Source organism: Haemaphysalis longicornis, unplaced genomic scaffold (genome assembly GCF_048455015.1).
Source record: "Haemaphysalis longicornis isolate Haplotype H1 unplaced genomic scaffold, Haemaphysalis longicornis Haplotype H1 scaffold_10, whole genome shotgun sequence".
Classification (NCBI taxonomy): domain Eukaryota; kingdom Metazoa; phylum Arthropoda; class Arachnida; order Ixodida; family Ixodidae; genus Haemaphysalis; species Haemaphysalis longicornis.
The window spans coordinates 127,672,509-127,687,811 of record NW_027526204.1 but is presented as its reverse complement, the minus strand read 5'-3'; the positions used below and the strand labels follow the sequence as shown (position 1 = coordinate 127,687,811).

General features: G+C 51.0%; 1 protein-coding gene across 1 annotated transcript in view; it reads left to right on the top strand.

Moving 5' to 3' along the window:
• The window catches only part of LOC144159287 (CMP-sialic acid transporter-like), a 33,780-nt gene extending 30,105 nt beyond the window's left edge, over positions 1 to 3,675 (top strand). Inside the window, exons 5-6 of the mRNA XM_077690680.1 lie at positions 1,906 to 2,020; positions 3,114 to 3,675. Of these exons, the coding sequence (XP_077546806.1) occupies positions 1,906 to 2,020; positions 3,114 to 3,511 (513 nt within the window). The 3' untranslated portion in view covers positions 3,512 to 3,675. The remainder of the gene's footprint in view (positions 1 to 1,905; positions 2,021 to 3,113) is intronic.
• The last annotated feature ends 11,628 nt before the right edge of the window (positions 3,676 to 15,303 follow it).

Here is a 15,303-nt window from a genome sequence, read left to right as displayed (position 1 = left end):
TAAGACGGAGGAGAAAAACCCAAAACGCCCGTGTGTCGAGATTTCGGCGCACGTTCAATATCCCGAAGTGGTCAGAATTATTCCGGAGCCCTCCACTTCGGCGCAGCCCGGGTGGAGCTTCTGCGCGTAAAACTCCCGATACATGAATGTGTAAGATGCCACAGCTTGCCATAGAATGGCGCGTCAATTTTGTAGCGTGAGCTACACTGGCCGAGGTTGAGCAGTTTCGCGTCGCTCCTGAGCCGTGCTGCGCGTGCCCGAGGAGTAGTGACGTCACACGGCGCACAGAACGTTGCTCGATGTCCGGCGTCTCTCACACACCCCACGCGCCCGGCGACGTGATGATCATGCGAAGGGTGGCCGTGTGTGGAACCGATGGCTCGTGCGTCGCAGCAACACCGGCGTGCGCCTGTGGAACCAGCTTAGCTCTGGGGTGATTGGTGACGCTGCGCCGGAGCCGCTTGATAAATATACATGTGTCACATAATGAGTATACCGTGTGTGTGTCATTGAAGCAGCAGTAAGCATGATAATCAAGATATCCTAGACAACCAGGAAAGCTAAGAATAACCAGCTGAACCTTAGCTCACGCTACGTATATCCTGGCATAGCCGAGCTAAGCCACTGCTAATTTTTTTTCTTTACAAGCCCACACTCAATGCTTCTAGTACTGTGTGTGCGTGTGCGTGTGTGTGTGTACGCGCGTGTCTGTCTGTCTGTCTGTCTGTCGATACTGTGAGGTCGCGACGAGCAAGCCGCCACGGCCACCTTCATCTTTCCATTCACCAGGCTATCTCGCATGCGTGAAGCTCGGACACTGAAAGCACGCAATTCGAAATTTAACGCGTGAAGCAAAGTCGGCCTGTTACAGGATTCCTAAGCATCTTTTAACAGCAGAGCTATATAAGCTTGGGTTCCAGCTGGGCCGGGCGTCGCTCAGAAATCAACGCAGAAAAATTGAGAACCGACGAGCAGGTGTGGTGAGTGATCGTCACGGCGCACAGTTGGGGTGGGGAGGAGCGCGTTTGGGATGGGCTGCGCCTGGTGATGACGTAACCTCTGACGTGAAGTTGTTCTCCTAGCTGAGACAGACGGCGTGCGCTCGGCGGCATCATGCCCGATCTACCGATAAGATGGGCAGACCCATGAAAGTGCTCTCTCCCTAGGAAAAAGTGGGAGCTATCGAAAAACCAAGTCGAAAAACTCCGGTGCCAAACCCCATCCCATCCCACAACGGTAAACTATAGAAAAGCTATACATAGTGCCATGTTAAATCTACAGAAAAATACAAGCTATTTCTAGTGAAGACCACCAGCTCGTCCCGTCTTCAGTCTTCACATTTCAATTGCAAAAGTTGCCGTTTTTTTTTCTTTTTTTTTTGTAGCGTAAGCTACACTGGCCGAAGTTGAGCAGTTTCGCGTGGACCCTGAAGGGACATGCTGCGCAAGCGCGAGGAGCATTGGATTGGATTGCATTTGGATTGTATTGGGATTGGATTGGATTAAATTGAATTGGATTAAATTGGGTTGGAATGGATTGAATTGGATTGCATCGGAATTTGAGTACGGGTGCGTAAAGAATTGGGTCTGCCCAGTCGCCGGTCTGCGCATTCCAGAGGAGTGACGTCATAGCCGCGGCAGACGCACTGGCGCCGGCGCGTGCTCAGCTGTGCGCCTCCGTTGCGCAGCAGCCAAGTCTGACGCTGCGCCGGAGCCCCTTGATGGCCGTTTCGCGTGGCTCCTGGAGAGCCGTGCTTCGCATACGCGAGGAGCAGTGAATGGATTGGACCGGACTGGATTGAATTGGATTGCTGAACCTTAGCTCTCGCTACGTATATTCTGGCATAGCGGAGCTAAGCCACTGCTAATTTTTTTCATTCGTGCTTGTGCGTGCGTTTCTTTGCAGTACTTCTTCAAGAACGACGGCCGCTCCCTGTGGGAGCAGCAGAGCCAGATCTACTTCGGCAGCGCCCTCATATCAGCCGCGGCCGCCCTACTCGTCAAGGAACCCCTTGTGCAGCGTAAGGGCGGCACTCATTCCTACGTTATTGCCTTGCTTGCAGCTTTGTATGCAGCCCTACGAGGTAGTAATTGTTTTCTAGAGCAGTTCAAACATTACCGCTTTAATGCGCCATGTTCGAGCAGCAGTGAAGTATAGGTTCGTCATATTGTCGACTGTTAATCTTCCCAGGAATTCAATACAACCGCACATAATGTCCGCTTTCTTGCAGGCTTCACTTTCATATTCATGTCTCCTTAACTTGAAGCCGCTGTTCACAATTTTTTTCTTGTGTTATGATGCATAGCAGGCTAAGAGTCGATATGATTTCAACAAGATTTTACCCCCGCTGTGGGCGCCTTAACCTTCTCTTGCGTGATAATTTCGCCGATGAAAAAGAGCCATCTGTTCAACCCGTAGTGTTTCCCGGAATTCTCACGTTCGCTAACATAAAAAAAAGAGTCAATTTAGACTTTCAGGAGAAATCAGACCAAACGTCTGTAGCGCTCCTCCAGGGTTCGTCATATAATAATTTAATCAGGAGCATCATGCCAAACAGCAGCAGTATCGTTGCTACTAAGAGAGAGAGAGAGGAACACTTTATTGGGGCCAACAAGTAGGCGTGGGATATGGGCCGCGCAGGGCCGATCCCCGCCTCACGCGGTTATCGCGTCCCGATGACTAAAGCCCCGCGCCGGCGTCGACATCATTCGGCTTACGAACCACCAGTTACTGGAGATTGCCCTTGGCCTATAGCGAACGCTGCTGTCTGGTTTCTAGGGTGTCGTGTCCTGTCCGGACGATTGGCCCATCTTCACGCTGCGAAACTGGGTGACCTGAAAAGGGAGATGTTTAGCCAAAAAGGCACCGCATGTTTATTGGCCCCCTGCGAGGCAGGAAACTGCGTCACTAGGGGTAAAGTTTGTGATGGGCGTTTCTGTCTCACTTTCCAGCTAGATGTCCAAGTTTTCCGACGGCGGTGCGGATTTCCAGGCACGCCACGGATGTCTCCGGGAAGATGCTGCTGAAGTGACAGCTATCGCAGCTAAAATATACACCACGCAGGAACTGTTGCCACAACTGCGAGCATCGCCGCTGTATCTTCTCACTCGCAGGCGACCAGCTGGTGGGGCACGTGGTCACCTTCCTCGTGGCCACCGTGGTGTCCAGCGGCGTGCACGGGCTCTGCGTGGCACTGGTGGTGGCGCGGCTGGACAACATCGTCAAGTACCACCTGTCGGCCACCTCCAGTCTGCTCAACTCGGTCGCCTCGGCCGTGCTCTTCCCGGACGCGTTCAGCGTCACGCCTGCCTTCGCGGCATCACTCGCCACACTGATGGCGGCCATCTTCCTGTACGAGAGGCGCAGCTTCGCCCCGCCCCAGTGGCTTGCCGCTGCCTTTCGGCACTGTTGGAGCTGGTGCAACTGCGGCTGGGCCCTCGGGCGACGTCCGAAAGCAGGCGACGATGATGTCGCTGAAAAGCTGCTTCCGGATGGTGCGAGCCACGCCTGATTCAAAAAAACTCCCCCCACCTCCCCGAAGGGGACCGTGCGGAAATGCGAATGCATTGGGTGCACCGATGAGTGCGCTGCGGCAAGCAGTAACGGAGAAAGGCGTGCGCTCCACTGCATTTATATACATTTTCCGAGCGCAGCGAGCGGAGAGAGGGTACGCGGAGAGGAGAGAGAGACCCGCGCAACGGCGCAACACGCCCGCCCCGCGCGCGAGCTCTCTCTCCCGCCGAGCTCCGCGATGCGAGCGCCCTCACACGCCCGAGCGCGCTCCTCCTCTCCACTCACTCTCCGCTACTCCGCCCGAGCTCCGCGATGCGAGTGCCCTCACACGCCCGAGCACGCTCCTCCTCTCCCCTTGCCCTCCGCTACTCCCGCCCGAGCTACCACCTGCTCCGGTTGCTAGGCGCGCCTCAGCTGTTGCTAGGGGCGAGGAGGAGCGCGGAGAGATAACACCTGCGGGCGCACGCCGACGGAGCACGACAACCCCCGACTGTAGCGGCGCGGGTCCGCCGAAACGACGACGACGACGACGACGACGACGAAGGCAGAACTACGAGGCGCGCGCTCACGTGCGCTCGCGCTGGAGGAATGCAGGCGCACGCCGACGGAGCACGACAACCCCCGACTAAGAAATGCATTCGCATTTTTAACTGTGTCGACTTTATTAACGAACGCTTTCATATTGTTTGTTCCTTCGCGTGGAAGCCCGCAACGGCTAATTAATTCTCGCGTTTAGAAGATGAACTTTAAGTGCGAGTGGTCATAAAGCATTTTCATCGCGAAATATCATGTATGGCTGTGTCCCAAGAAAAGTGTGTACAGTCGTCCACAGGCTTAGCTGGAACATCGTATTCTACTTTAGCGTGACTAAGCTCGAACATTATGACGTAAAGAGGTTAAAACCAGTGTAAAGGACTTTAGTACCACCTTTAACGTAAGGACAGCGCAATAGTTGTGGCTAAATTACCTTACGCTATGAAAGGAGAAGACTGTAAGAGTGGAAAGCGTTGCTCCAGCTAAGACGGTGGACGATTGTACGTCCGCACGCGCATGCGTACATCATGACATCTCCTTCGCAGTCCAGCCCTCATAAGCCTGAAGCGCTCCTTGCGTTTATACTCGTATGCGCTATAAGCATAGAGTTTCTTACAATATAACGGTCGTAAGAACACGCTGCGTCGTGTACTCCTCAACGTGTTCTTATCAGACGTGCTCGCAGTTATTCGCGTGTGCGTGTATACATAGGCGTGTGCAGGTGTGCCTGAGTGTCTGCGCCCGCCCACTTTAGAGACGAAAAAGTTAAAGCCGCTCCACTCAACGTGAAATCTGTCGGAAGTGCAGAGCAGTGATTCTCCATAATGGCCTGTAGCGCCGTTATCCGCTCACCGCTACGACCAATGCAATTCAAATTTTCCGCCTTCGCAGTGCTCGCGCGCCCCCTGCCTGCGCCAGTGCACGTTCTGCTCTTTTTGCGCTTGCTTTTCGTCCCGCACGTGCCGGCGTTGCACTTCCACTTTTTTTTTGTCGCTTACTGTCGTAAAAAGCAACCCAACGAGCGTTCCTAACTAAATGAACGCTGGAGCTGCCGGTTAATTACGTATATTTGGCCTCAAATGTGCCTGCAGTTTTCTTCGCGCCGAACAACGGGGAGATGTATGACAAGCGCCAGCGGTTCACGAGTCTCGAACGGTTATGGCTATATAAACCACTTGTCTTTCGAAGCCTGTTACGCCACGGCGACCGCCGCTACGTCCAGCGAGCGAGCTACGACGACAAGGCGAGCTCCTAAAGTGCTCTGCATTTAAAAGTCAAGGCAATTCCAAGGCCAGAGTGGTCAAGCGGAAGTGAAAGTGCGGTAATCTCGGCGCGTGCTATAGGGTGGCTTCTGCGTAATTTATTACGTTACTGGCCGTAAGTTAGGGGTTCGTGCCGTGAAAAGGCTGAGCGCTCGTGCACGCGTACCTCGAGAGAGAGAGAGAGAGAGAAAACATTTATTGCCCAGTCACCGACCTAAGTCCAGGTCAGCTAAACGACGGATCCTGAGGCGTCACTGTCTTCATAGTAGTCCAGAATGTCCTTGGAGATCTTCTGGATATGAAGGCAGAGAGCCTCCTGGCCGGCCCGAACGTCTGTTCCGGGCGGGGGAGAGCCAGCCAAGTGTCCCACGAGGTGATGTGGGAGAGGGAGGGGGGAAGCTTCGGGGGGTGGCAGTCCCAGTAGGAGTGGGGAGCAGAGGGGTATGCGCCGCAAGAAGGGCAGGTTGGGGGACCGGAGCACTTGCGAATGCGATGTAGAATGTGGTGAGATGGGAGGGAGCGGGTATGAGCCTGGCGGAGAAGAACGGTTTGGGCGCGAGTGAGGTGCGGGTCTGGAGAAGGGTAGACTTGGCGGGCGAGACGATAGGAAAGTAAAGTGAATTTACGGGTCTCGCGATCATGAAGACGAGTGGAAGGAGGATGGTATGAGGTTGGCCAGAGCATAGACGGACCCGGGGATATATCTCGGGAAAGCGCGTTTACTCTTGCGTTGCCGTCCATGTTACCGTGGCCAGGTACCCATACCAGGACAAAGAGGTGAGAAGGATGTCTCTTGAGAGTGTCAGTCACTAAGTTAGAAGAAAAGGGGTTGACGGTATAGCGTAAATAATTTCGGATGGTGGATGGCGAATCTGTGAAGATATAAGTGGGGTGTTCGGTGGAGGTTGTGAGAGCAGCATGCTCTATGGCAAGAGCGATGGAGTGCTCTTCTATGGAGGTGGCATCTGGCGGGCAGAAAAAAGGCGTTTGTGCGGAAACCAACGACGAGTGGAGTAAAACGGCTGTGGTTCCTATTTGCGTAGAGGGAAAATGACTGGCGTCTGTAAAATATACCGCTGATCCTTGCTTTTCTAGAAAGGAGACACGTTTGGTGAGGGCTTTACAGCGTAGAAAGCGGCGGGTGGCATGCCTGGAGGGGTTCATATTCTTAGGCAGGGGTTCTATGCGGATACGAGGGAACGTGGCCCAAGGAGGGGAAGTTGTGGGGATTGGAGGAATCGAAGAAGTAGGGTAGGCCATCGTCTGCAACAGTGCCCGACCCTGGTGAGATGTCTGAAGGCGCTGAAGTTGGGCTTGTTTGTGTATCTGAATACGTTCTTCTATAGTGCACGTCCGTCACGCTAAGCATACCCACTTAGGGTGATTAGCCATGTTTGGCCAAACAAAACTCCAGCCTTGGCCGCATACCTCGAGCGCACGTTCGTCAGGCCAAGCGTACCCACTAAGGTAGATTGGGCAACAATGGCCACAAAAACACTCCAGCATTCGCTGTATCGCGGCACAATTTACTCAGAACGAGGAAGACGCGTCATAGCGTACGCCTATCATTCGTTCGTCCTCGTGTCGTCATGCGCATGCGCTCTGTACAGAAGAAGAGTCGCGACTTGAATGTCGAATCTGCTGTAGGAGATCATTCACTCCACATGGCCCACCCGCGGATAGTTCGCCCGGCCGAACGGCCGAAGAAGAGGCCGCGCTTCGAGAGGCTCGGCGGGCAAAGCATCCGGTAGAGACGATAAGTCGCGCTTGCAGAGTGGCGAACGAACACGCCTACCTAAACGACTAGCTCACTCTGGCCTTGCTCAACATATAGTTAATGAAATAGCATGCCGCCGACGTCAACCACGACACCACAACGATACTAAAGCTCAACTTTGTGTGCGTCAGTGATCACTTACAACAGCTTCGCCATTCAAGTCTTGCGCGTGAGTACAAGCTTCCCTAAATTTTTTTTTTCCTTCGAGGCGCAACCGAATTCACGATCACTAAAATCGTGGCGTACGGCGCTCTCCGCCGTTTATCCTGTCGAGGCTCAACACTGCGGAACATGTAATTTCATAGTACGAAGAAATAATGCAGGCTACGGGTATAATTATTTTATTAAACACCCTTGGGGTGAAGGCATGAACAGCGAGGCTGTGTGTAGTGTGGATTAGATCATTGACAAATTATGTTGATTTTTCATCCGTAACGAATGCGTATTTTCGGGGAATAAACGTTGTGTTGATTTTAATAAACATTGCGTTTGTCCTGTCTGGCTAAACCATTTGGTTGGCCAATCCCACACTGCAAGTATGTGCTACTCTGGAGCTATAGGTGCGCGCCACTTTTCTAGAGAGCCCACAGCAACTCTCGGGAGTGCACACCGTACGCATAACGTTTGGTTTGGGCTATACGGCGCGAATCAGCACCTGCTGCTGCTTGGCGTTAGCTTCGACCACGTCGAAATGGAGCCGTCCTACAGCGAACACTCCACAAAAAATTTCCGTTCAACCCACACGTCATTCGGTACCTGCCGGCCGGAAATGAAGAGGGCGTGCCGTACGATGTGCTAATGCTACTGGGCCTGTACAGTATTTGGGGGGCGTGCATGGCACGTCTTCACGGTGATGTGGATGCTAAGCTGGCGCGACAGTTCTTTCGTGAGAGTGACGTTGAAGGGCTTAAAGTCCAAGAGTATGTGCCTGAATGGTTGGCACGCGAGGAACCACTTACCGCACTGAAATCACTTTTTAACGACAACACCATCCGGAAGAACTGGACGGTGGCTTTGTATTAACTCGAGCTGTCTTGTGTTGTAATGTGTTGGTTTTGTGTATGTCGAAGTCCGGCAATAAAGGGGAAAACATGGAGCCACCTCATACACGCCGGTTTCATAACGCTAGGGACTCAGGTTCGATTCCGGCCACGGGAACCGTTTTTTTTTTTCTTTCTCTCTCTTTTAGTTCACCTACGATCATTCATCATCATCGTAAGAGAAAGTTGGCTTTCCTGCAGCGTGTATTGACGTACAACGGCATCGGTGAGGACACCAAAGCTTCGCTTTAAGAAATTGCGGGTCTTGAACTTCGGAAAAAAAAATATTGACATAGTGGAAGCTCCAGCCCGAAGCGTTAGTTCGGAAACCTACGATAGTTCCCCTAGGGTATATTAAGGCAGAACAGGGGAGCTCTTTCAGCAGCTACATACAAACATGGCCTCCGGGATTAAGCTACCCCAAAACGAGCGGGGGTTCAACCACGGCAATATTTATGGCTACTGTTGCGTGTATGCATCGTGTCCGAGACACGAAACTCTTTCTTAAAGACACGACCGCCTTCAACGATCGAGGGAAATAAAATTCGCCCATACCTTTCGCCTAAATACTGCGCTCTGTCGTGTGCCAAAGAGCTTCGCTTGTCATCCGCCTTCCCAAGGTGGAATGGGTCCTTGATATTTTATCTTGCAGCTGACGTCAGCCTTGGCTTCGAAACCATCCAAGGGCACCTTTCCCGACCACCTAGCTGCACCTTGCTTCACCCTTGCTCAATAATAGATTAGGGACCGCCTAGGGACCGCCAGCTTGATTTGGCACTGCACGTAAGAGTCTCTCTCTCTCTCTCTCTCTCTCTCTCTCTCTCTCTCTCTCTCTCTCTCTCTCTCTCTCTCTCTCTCTCTCTCTCTCTCTCTCTCTCTCTCTCTCTCTCTCTCTCTCTCTCTCTCTGTCCGTTGAACCCACGCGGCATTCGGTACCTGCCAGCGAAAATGAAGAGGCGTCCCGATCAACCCGGTAACAACGTAACCAACGGAACAGACGGACTGCTAAAACTTTCTATTGTAGTGTACGTCGTCGCAGTGTACGTTATCTTTCAAGCACATTTATTTTATTTTGTGTGCGTGTGCGTGTGTGTGTGTGTGTGTGTGTGTGTGTGTGTGTGTGTGTGTGTGTGTGTGTGTGTGTGTGTGTGTGTGTGTGTGTGTGTGTGTGTGTGTGTGTGTGTGTGTGTGTGTGTGTGTGTGTGTGTGTGTGTATGTGTGTGTGTGCCTGCTGAGCAGAAGACCATGTGCACCATGCGCGGGCGATATGTGCGTATTGCGGTGCTTTTCTTGGCTGTAGCAAAACGTAGTTGTGACTTTGGGCAGTAAAACAACGAAGACGGGGCTCCCGTTACGTCGTATCAAGTGGTAAGCAAACGATCATGTTAGCATTATACGTGTTTACGCGTGCATGTAGCATACACTGTCGTGTGATATTGAAGCGCACGTGAAAATAGAGATTACGTTACAGGTGCACCTTTAGCTTGTGATAATTTAAGAGAAATCTCCTGGCTCTAATTACGTTATGTTGATTTGACTGCCGGTAAGATTTTTAAGTGCGTCATTGCCTACCACCAAAACAAGAACGGGGGTTAACAAATCCATGCATTCAAGAGCTTGCATTTGAACTACCTGACCAAAAGTTACTGTTACTGCTAAAACATCCTGCTTCAATACAACTATTTATACTATTCAGTCATTAATCAATAAATGCATCACCACCACTGCTCTCCCCTTCGCGTGCAAAAAGTTTTTGTGTTTTTTTATTGAAATTAAGCGAGCGGATTGGAGAGCCTCTGCTGTTCGCATGTTTGAAAGCAACGGATAGAGCCAATTTACAAACACATACTTGGAGGCTCCCTAAAAGTGTTCAACTTAAATTGAGGACGACTCAGCGAGCAATGGAATGGACGATGATACCAAGAGAGCAGAGTGGGTCAGGGAACAAACGCGCGTTAATGAGGGCATGTAATGCGAAGGCAAGATAACCGCTGGTCATTGTGGGTAACAGAGTCCCAAGAGAAGGCAAACGTGGGAGGGGGCGGCAGAAAGTTGGGCAGATGAGATCAAGAAGTTTGCGGGGATAAATTGGTCGCAGTTAGCACAGAACCGGGATAATTGGAGGTCTATGGGAGGGTCCTTTGCCCTGTGGTGGACGCAGATATGATGATGATGATGACGACGATGATGGTGTTGATGATGATGATTATCAATGCGTAAGCCAAGACTGGTCGACAGGTTATGCTGCAATGAATGTAAGTAGTATCTGAAAAATGCGGTCTCAAGGTTATGCAAAAACCCCACACAAGCGGTACCCTCAAAGCGAGGCATTAATTGTGGCAGCCGTAACTCCGTAGAGAATAATTTAAGCACCCCGTACGCTTGGGTGGGTTCAAAAGACTTCTTTTTTGTTTGTTTGTTTTTTTTTTTTTTTTTCGCAACAGACACTGATCAGGTGCACAACTTTTTTGTTTACCCGCAGCTTCTATAGCTTCAAGAAAGTTGAAGGAATATGAACGCTTGCTCATCCTATATTTCCCGATCATTTATACGGCATCGCAGATTGCTATATACTTGCGATTACTACTTTTATTGCTTCTGCGAGGATGCCGCCGGCCGCATCCGCCGAAGCGACCGGTCCGCCGATCACCGTCTCTCGGCTTCGGACAAATTCCGCGCGGTGTCACCAGCGTCACTGGAAAGTGCGAACATTCACCTCGCTGACTTGTAGAAGCCTAAATTCTGCGAATCTCGTAAATTCGAGGTGGCAATCACAAAATTTCGATGCAGAATCCCCCCATTAAATTTTTATTCACAAAAACCTGGTCACGCTTTATCTCCCCAATGTCCTTTCTGCGAGACCACGGAAAGTGTAGAACACTTTCTTCTAAATTGCCGCAGCTTTTCCTCGATGCGACGCACTCACCTTGAATATACGCTTAATCGGTTTAATCTCCCGTTATCTCGTAGCGTTGTTTATTCTCTGGGTGCTTCAGTCCTAGGAGGTTGTCACAGAGATGTTGTGCTCGCCTTCTGCTCCTCTGTTGCGGAGACAGGCCGGCTGCCTTGCTAGACAGGTATTCCTTCATCGATAATTTCTTTTCGCCTGATCTTTTCTTTTAGCGTTTATTTTGCCACAGGGCATAGATAAGGGGTATGAGTTGATGACGAGGAAAGTTTGTTAGTTGAACATGAGAATGTTCGCTTCGCGTATAAAGTCTAGGATGGAACGATGATGGGGCCCATATATCCATGTGTTGCATGCGGATGCATGCGTCTCTACGCGGAGGCCCGTCGCCGCAAGATGTCGCAGTCTCGCAGGACGCAAAGCGAGGCAAGACCACAGCAAGTGGTGTATGTCGGCTATATTATTCTGTTATATCTCAAGATTTCTTCTTCTGTTCCCCTTTCTTGATTATTTTTTTGCTATAAAATACGGCTGGTCATGACCTAATCATTACAGGCAGCTTGTTGGCCAATCCCCCGCGTGAGTATGTTACATGACTCAGTTACCAACCAACCTCTGTGTGAGGACATGCCGAACACGTCAAGAGCATCGTCATCATCATCGCTGTCTTTACCCTAAAGAAGAAGAAGTGAGCTCGAGAAGCCACGCAGCCCTCCTCTTTGCGCAAACCAAGGCCTTGGAAGATGAGCGCCTCTTCGTGTAAAGCCCCGGTGAGTACCTGTCGGGAGGTCTGCGAGTCAGGCCCCTTCACCCAAGCCCCGGTGATTAGCCCTGTCGAGGGCTGCCGGGAAGTTCTGGCGATGGGTTCCCAGCGGTAGTGATTCTGTTGAGAAGCCTCCCCGCGGCGGCACATCCTTCCAAGTTTCCGATGTTCCCTGTTCTGGGCTTTACGAGGATAGCCCTGACGTGCTATTTGGCGGGCGCCAGCGTTGCTGATTCAGCGGTTGAGCCTTGGGGAAGTCTCGTCTTGAGGACCCCTTGGCTGCGATGGCGTTGACGAGGTGGCGTTGCGCGTGGAGCTCTCGGGCTGCTGCTGCCTCTGGTTGGTGTGTTTTGGTGCCAGTCTGACGCCCGCCAATTCTTCCGTTCTTCGCACCCCCTTGTACTCCTGCGGCCTACAATGGTGTTGAGGTACACGTCCGATTTGCCTACTGAGCGCCATGGGGGAACCTTACACGACCACGTATACCCATACGATATTGCCAAGACACAGGCCCCCCACGGGCTGTTTCAAAGCAGACATCGTCTTCTATGGCAAAGAGCTCTGCTGCACTTGCTGCGCGGGTTTGCTCGGTCAGCATCGATTGGCGATGAGGCATGTACGTTGCCAAGCTCGACTGAAGTAGTGTGAACGTAATTCCAGGCAGACACTTCAAGAACATTTCAGCGGTGATGCTTGCTTTCACCGAATTAAGCGCGTTCCGGTAGGATAACAAAAAGTCAATTGCGTGTTATTGTACTCTTCACTATTGTACTCTCTTGCGTTACCACTCAAGGCCTACTTGATGGGGGCCATCTTGAGGGTTCGCAGAAGCCTTTTACAGTTCCATTCGACGCAACGAGGTAGTCAAAACTCGGCCTAACGAAACCCACTTGTGGTCTAACGAACAAGTTCACGTTCCCCGCGAGGTGCCTATACGACTCAATGCTTCAATGAACTCGAACTTACGATATTAATTCGGCGCCATTACCAATTTAACGAAGTATTTCGCGAAACACTCATTTAAAAAGGGAACAACTTCTTATGTGCTTCGTCAGAATGCCACGAAGATTATTGCGCCACGTTAGAAAAATAGGACAGACATCTGGTTTCGTTTTTACGAAGCTCTACGGAACTCAGCAGTCCCGTGGCCACAGACCACGGCGTCCCGGCCAGCACGCTTTTCACAATTTTGAAGGGAAGGGCGCCTTTATTCGTGCCACTTCGTCTAATATTTCGTCAAAGAAAAATAACCCCAAAATCACCCCCACAAGAACTGGGAGGAAGCCCTATTTATGTGGCGCAAGAATATATATATACGAGAGCCAAGAACGCTCCGCTCAGCGGGGAAATAGTGCAGCAAAAACCGCTGCATTTCGCGTGTCGGCTGGGGTGTGACAACTCCGGGGCAAGCCCGGCTGGCTTATTATTTTCACCGAGGACTTTGAGCGCGTTGCTAAATTATCAGCAAGCGAGCGCCGCGGCCGCCGGCAATTACGATGTCATGGGCATGCGCCTCCCTACAGACATCGAATTTACGGAATCGAATGCTTGTGCCGATTTTACGAAGTTCTCGATTTTACGAAGTAATTCGCTGTTCCCGGTGACTTCGTTATATCGGGTGTTAACTGTTTATATGACGCTGTTCGTACACGCCTGTGGTGTCGCGTCGGCGACGGCCCCGAAGGGCGAAGCAGGAGACAAACGCTCGGTGAAAGAGTCAAGCCAAAAAAGAGCAGTTTATTTAGTCACGTGAAATATATACCCAGGGCTAGCCCCCTGGTGGTAGAATCGGTCGACGTCAAACCAAAACCGAAACTGAAAACCCCGAAAACCATAGAGTTTCATACTAATGAAACTAGAGGGGACACTGGCGCTGCAATCGTTCAACCCCCATGGAGCTGATTGTGTGACGTAGACTCGTGATTTTCGAACTTGGCTTAACTTGAGGCTTGACGATTGTTATATGTACTAGGCTTCGTACTTTTCCGCTCCGTCAGTTTCGGTTTCGGCGTCGAAAGCGTCGGTGGGTCATTCCGGGGCAGTTGGCGTTTGATTCCAGCGGCTGCAGTGCGCAAATACTGCACGGCTGGAATGAATGGATACGGGAAGCACTCCGCGCCGGGTAGTGCGTTCCATCCTAGCCACGTTCATGACTACGCTTGCGATTTTAACGTCACGAGCACGGTAGCGCCGAAGACAAATAAAAATCTTTTATCAGCAGTAAGTATGTGTGCACAGCCGGTGATTTTTTTTTTTAATGTTGCGGGAACGTCCACCAGCGGGTGGGTCGGCACCTTATCGTGGGAGAAAGCGGCGAAACAAGTGAGGGTAGGCCGCTTGCATAGGACGATTCCGCCAGTGCAACCGTCGTCTGCTAGGCTGTTCCCGCAAGCACAACACAGCCGACACAGTCCCTTTCCGTTGCTAATCAGCTGCGTGTATTCACCGGTGTAACCAAGGCTCACGCGCAATCGCTGGGACCGCCCGCAACCATGGACGCATATGGGGTGTTTGAAGCTGAAGGTAAAAACAATGTAATTAAATGAATACTCTGTATATGCAGTGCAGTATCAGACAGGGGAAGAAAACGTACCTCTGCAACGGTAGAATGGCTTTACCTATTGCAACAGAACGTGGCCAAATGATTGCCTGGGGCCTACCAGTACTTTTGTGCCATAAACTATGGCTTACATAGCTATGTGCAGTCGGTAAATCGCTTGTCTATAACAGCGATTTTAACTTCAACCAGCTACATCCGAAAACTGCCGAAACATACTCGTTCCAAACATGTCGGAGGCAAAAGTTAAGGGCTAAGACTTCAGAATTCCGCAGTAGTTTTATTGAAATCCCCCACCGGCGGGGCAGGATAGGGCTGAGTACGAAAGCTGTGTTATAGACAAGCCTTTTACCGGCTGTACTGGTGAAGCCATATGAGGCGATCACCGGCATGCATGCTTGCTATTCAATGAAGTCGCTGTGATTCTACATTGGTCAGTGTTCCCCATCCAGTGGCAGGTGTTGCTGTAGCAACTGTTTGCGTTAGTGGAACCCTGGCTCAGCGCCTGGAGACAGGCATATTGAGCACAGAGAAAAAGTTGGCGACTGCACTAAGCGAGTACTGTGTGAATTTATTGTGCCAACAGCAAAGTGCAGAATTCCGTTTCACTCATTTATAAAAAAGCCCTCACCACAGTCATACTTTGTAACACTAATAAAAAAAGCACAGCATTGCTTAATACATCAAAAGCAAGAGTGCAAGCTTACCTTGAGGAAGTTGTTTTGAACTTTTGAAGGCTGGTAAACAGCAAACATGCAAACTATGCAGCGAAAATGAGTGAAGGCATAAGCATGTCGCATCAATGTATTTATTGTCCCATCCAAGAGCCAGCATTGCTTAATACAACAAAAGCAAGAGTGCAAGCTTACCTTGAGGAAGTTTTGAAATTTCGAAGGCTGGTGAACCGCAAACATGCAAACTATGCATTGAAAATGAGTGAAGGCATAAG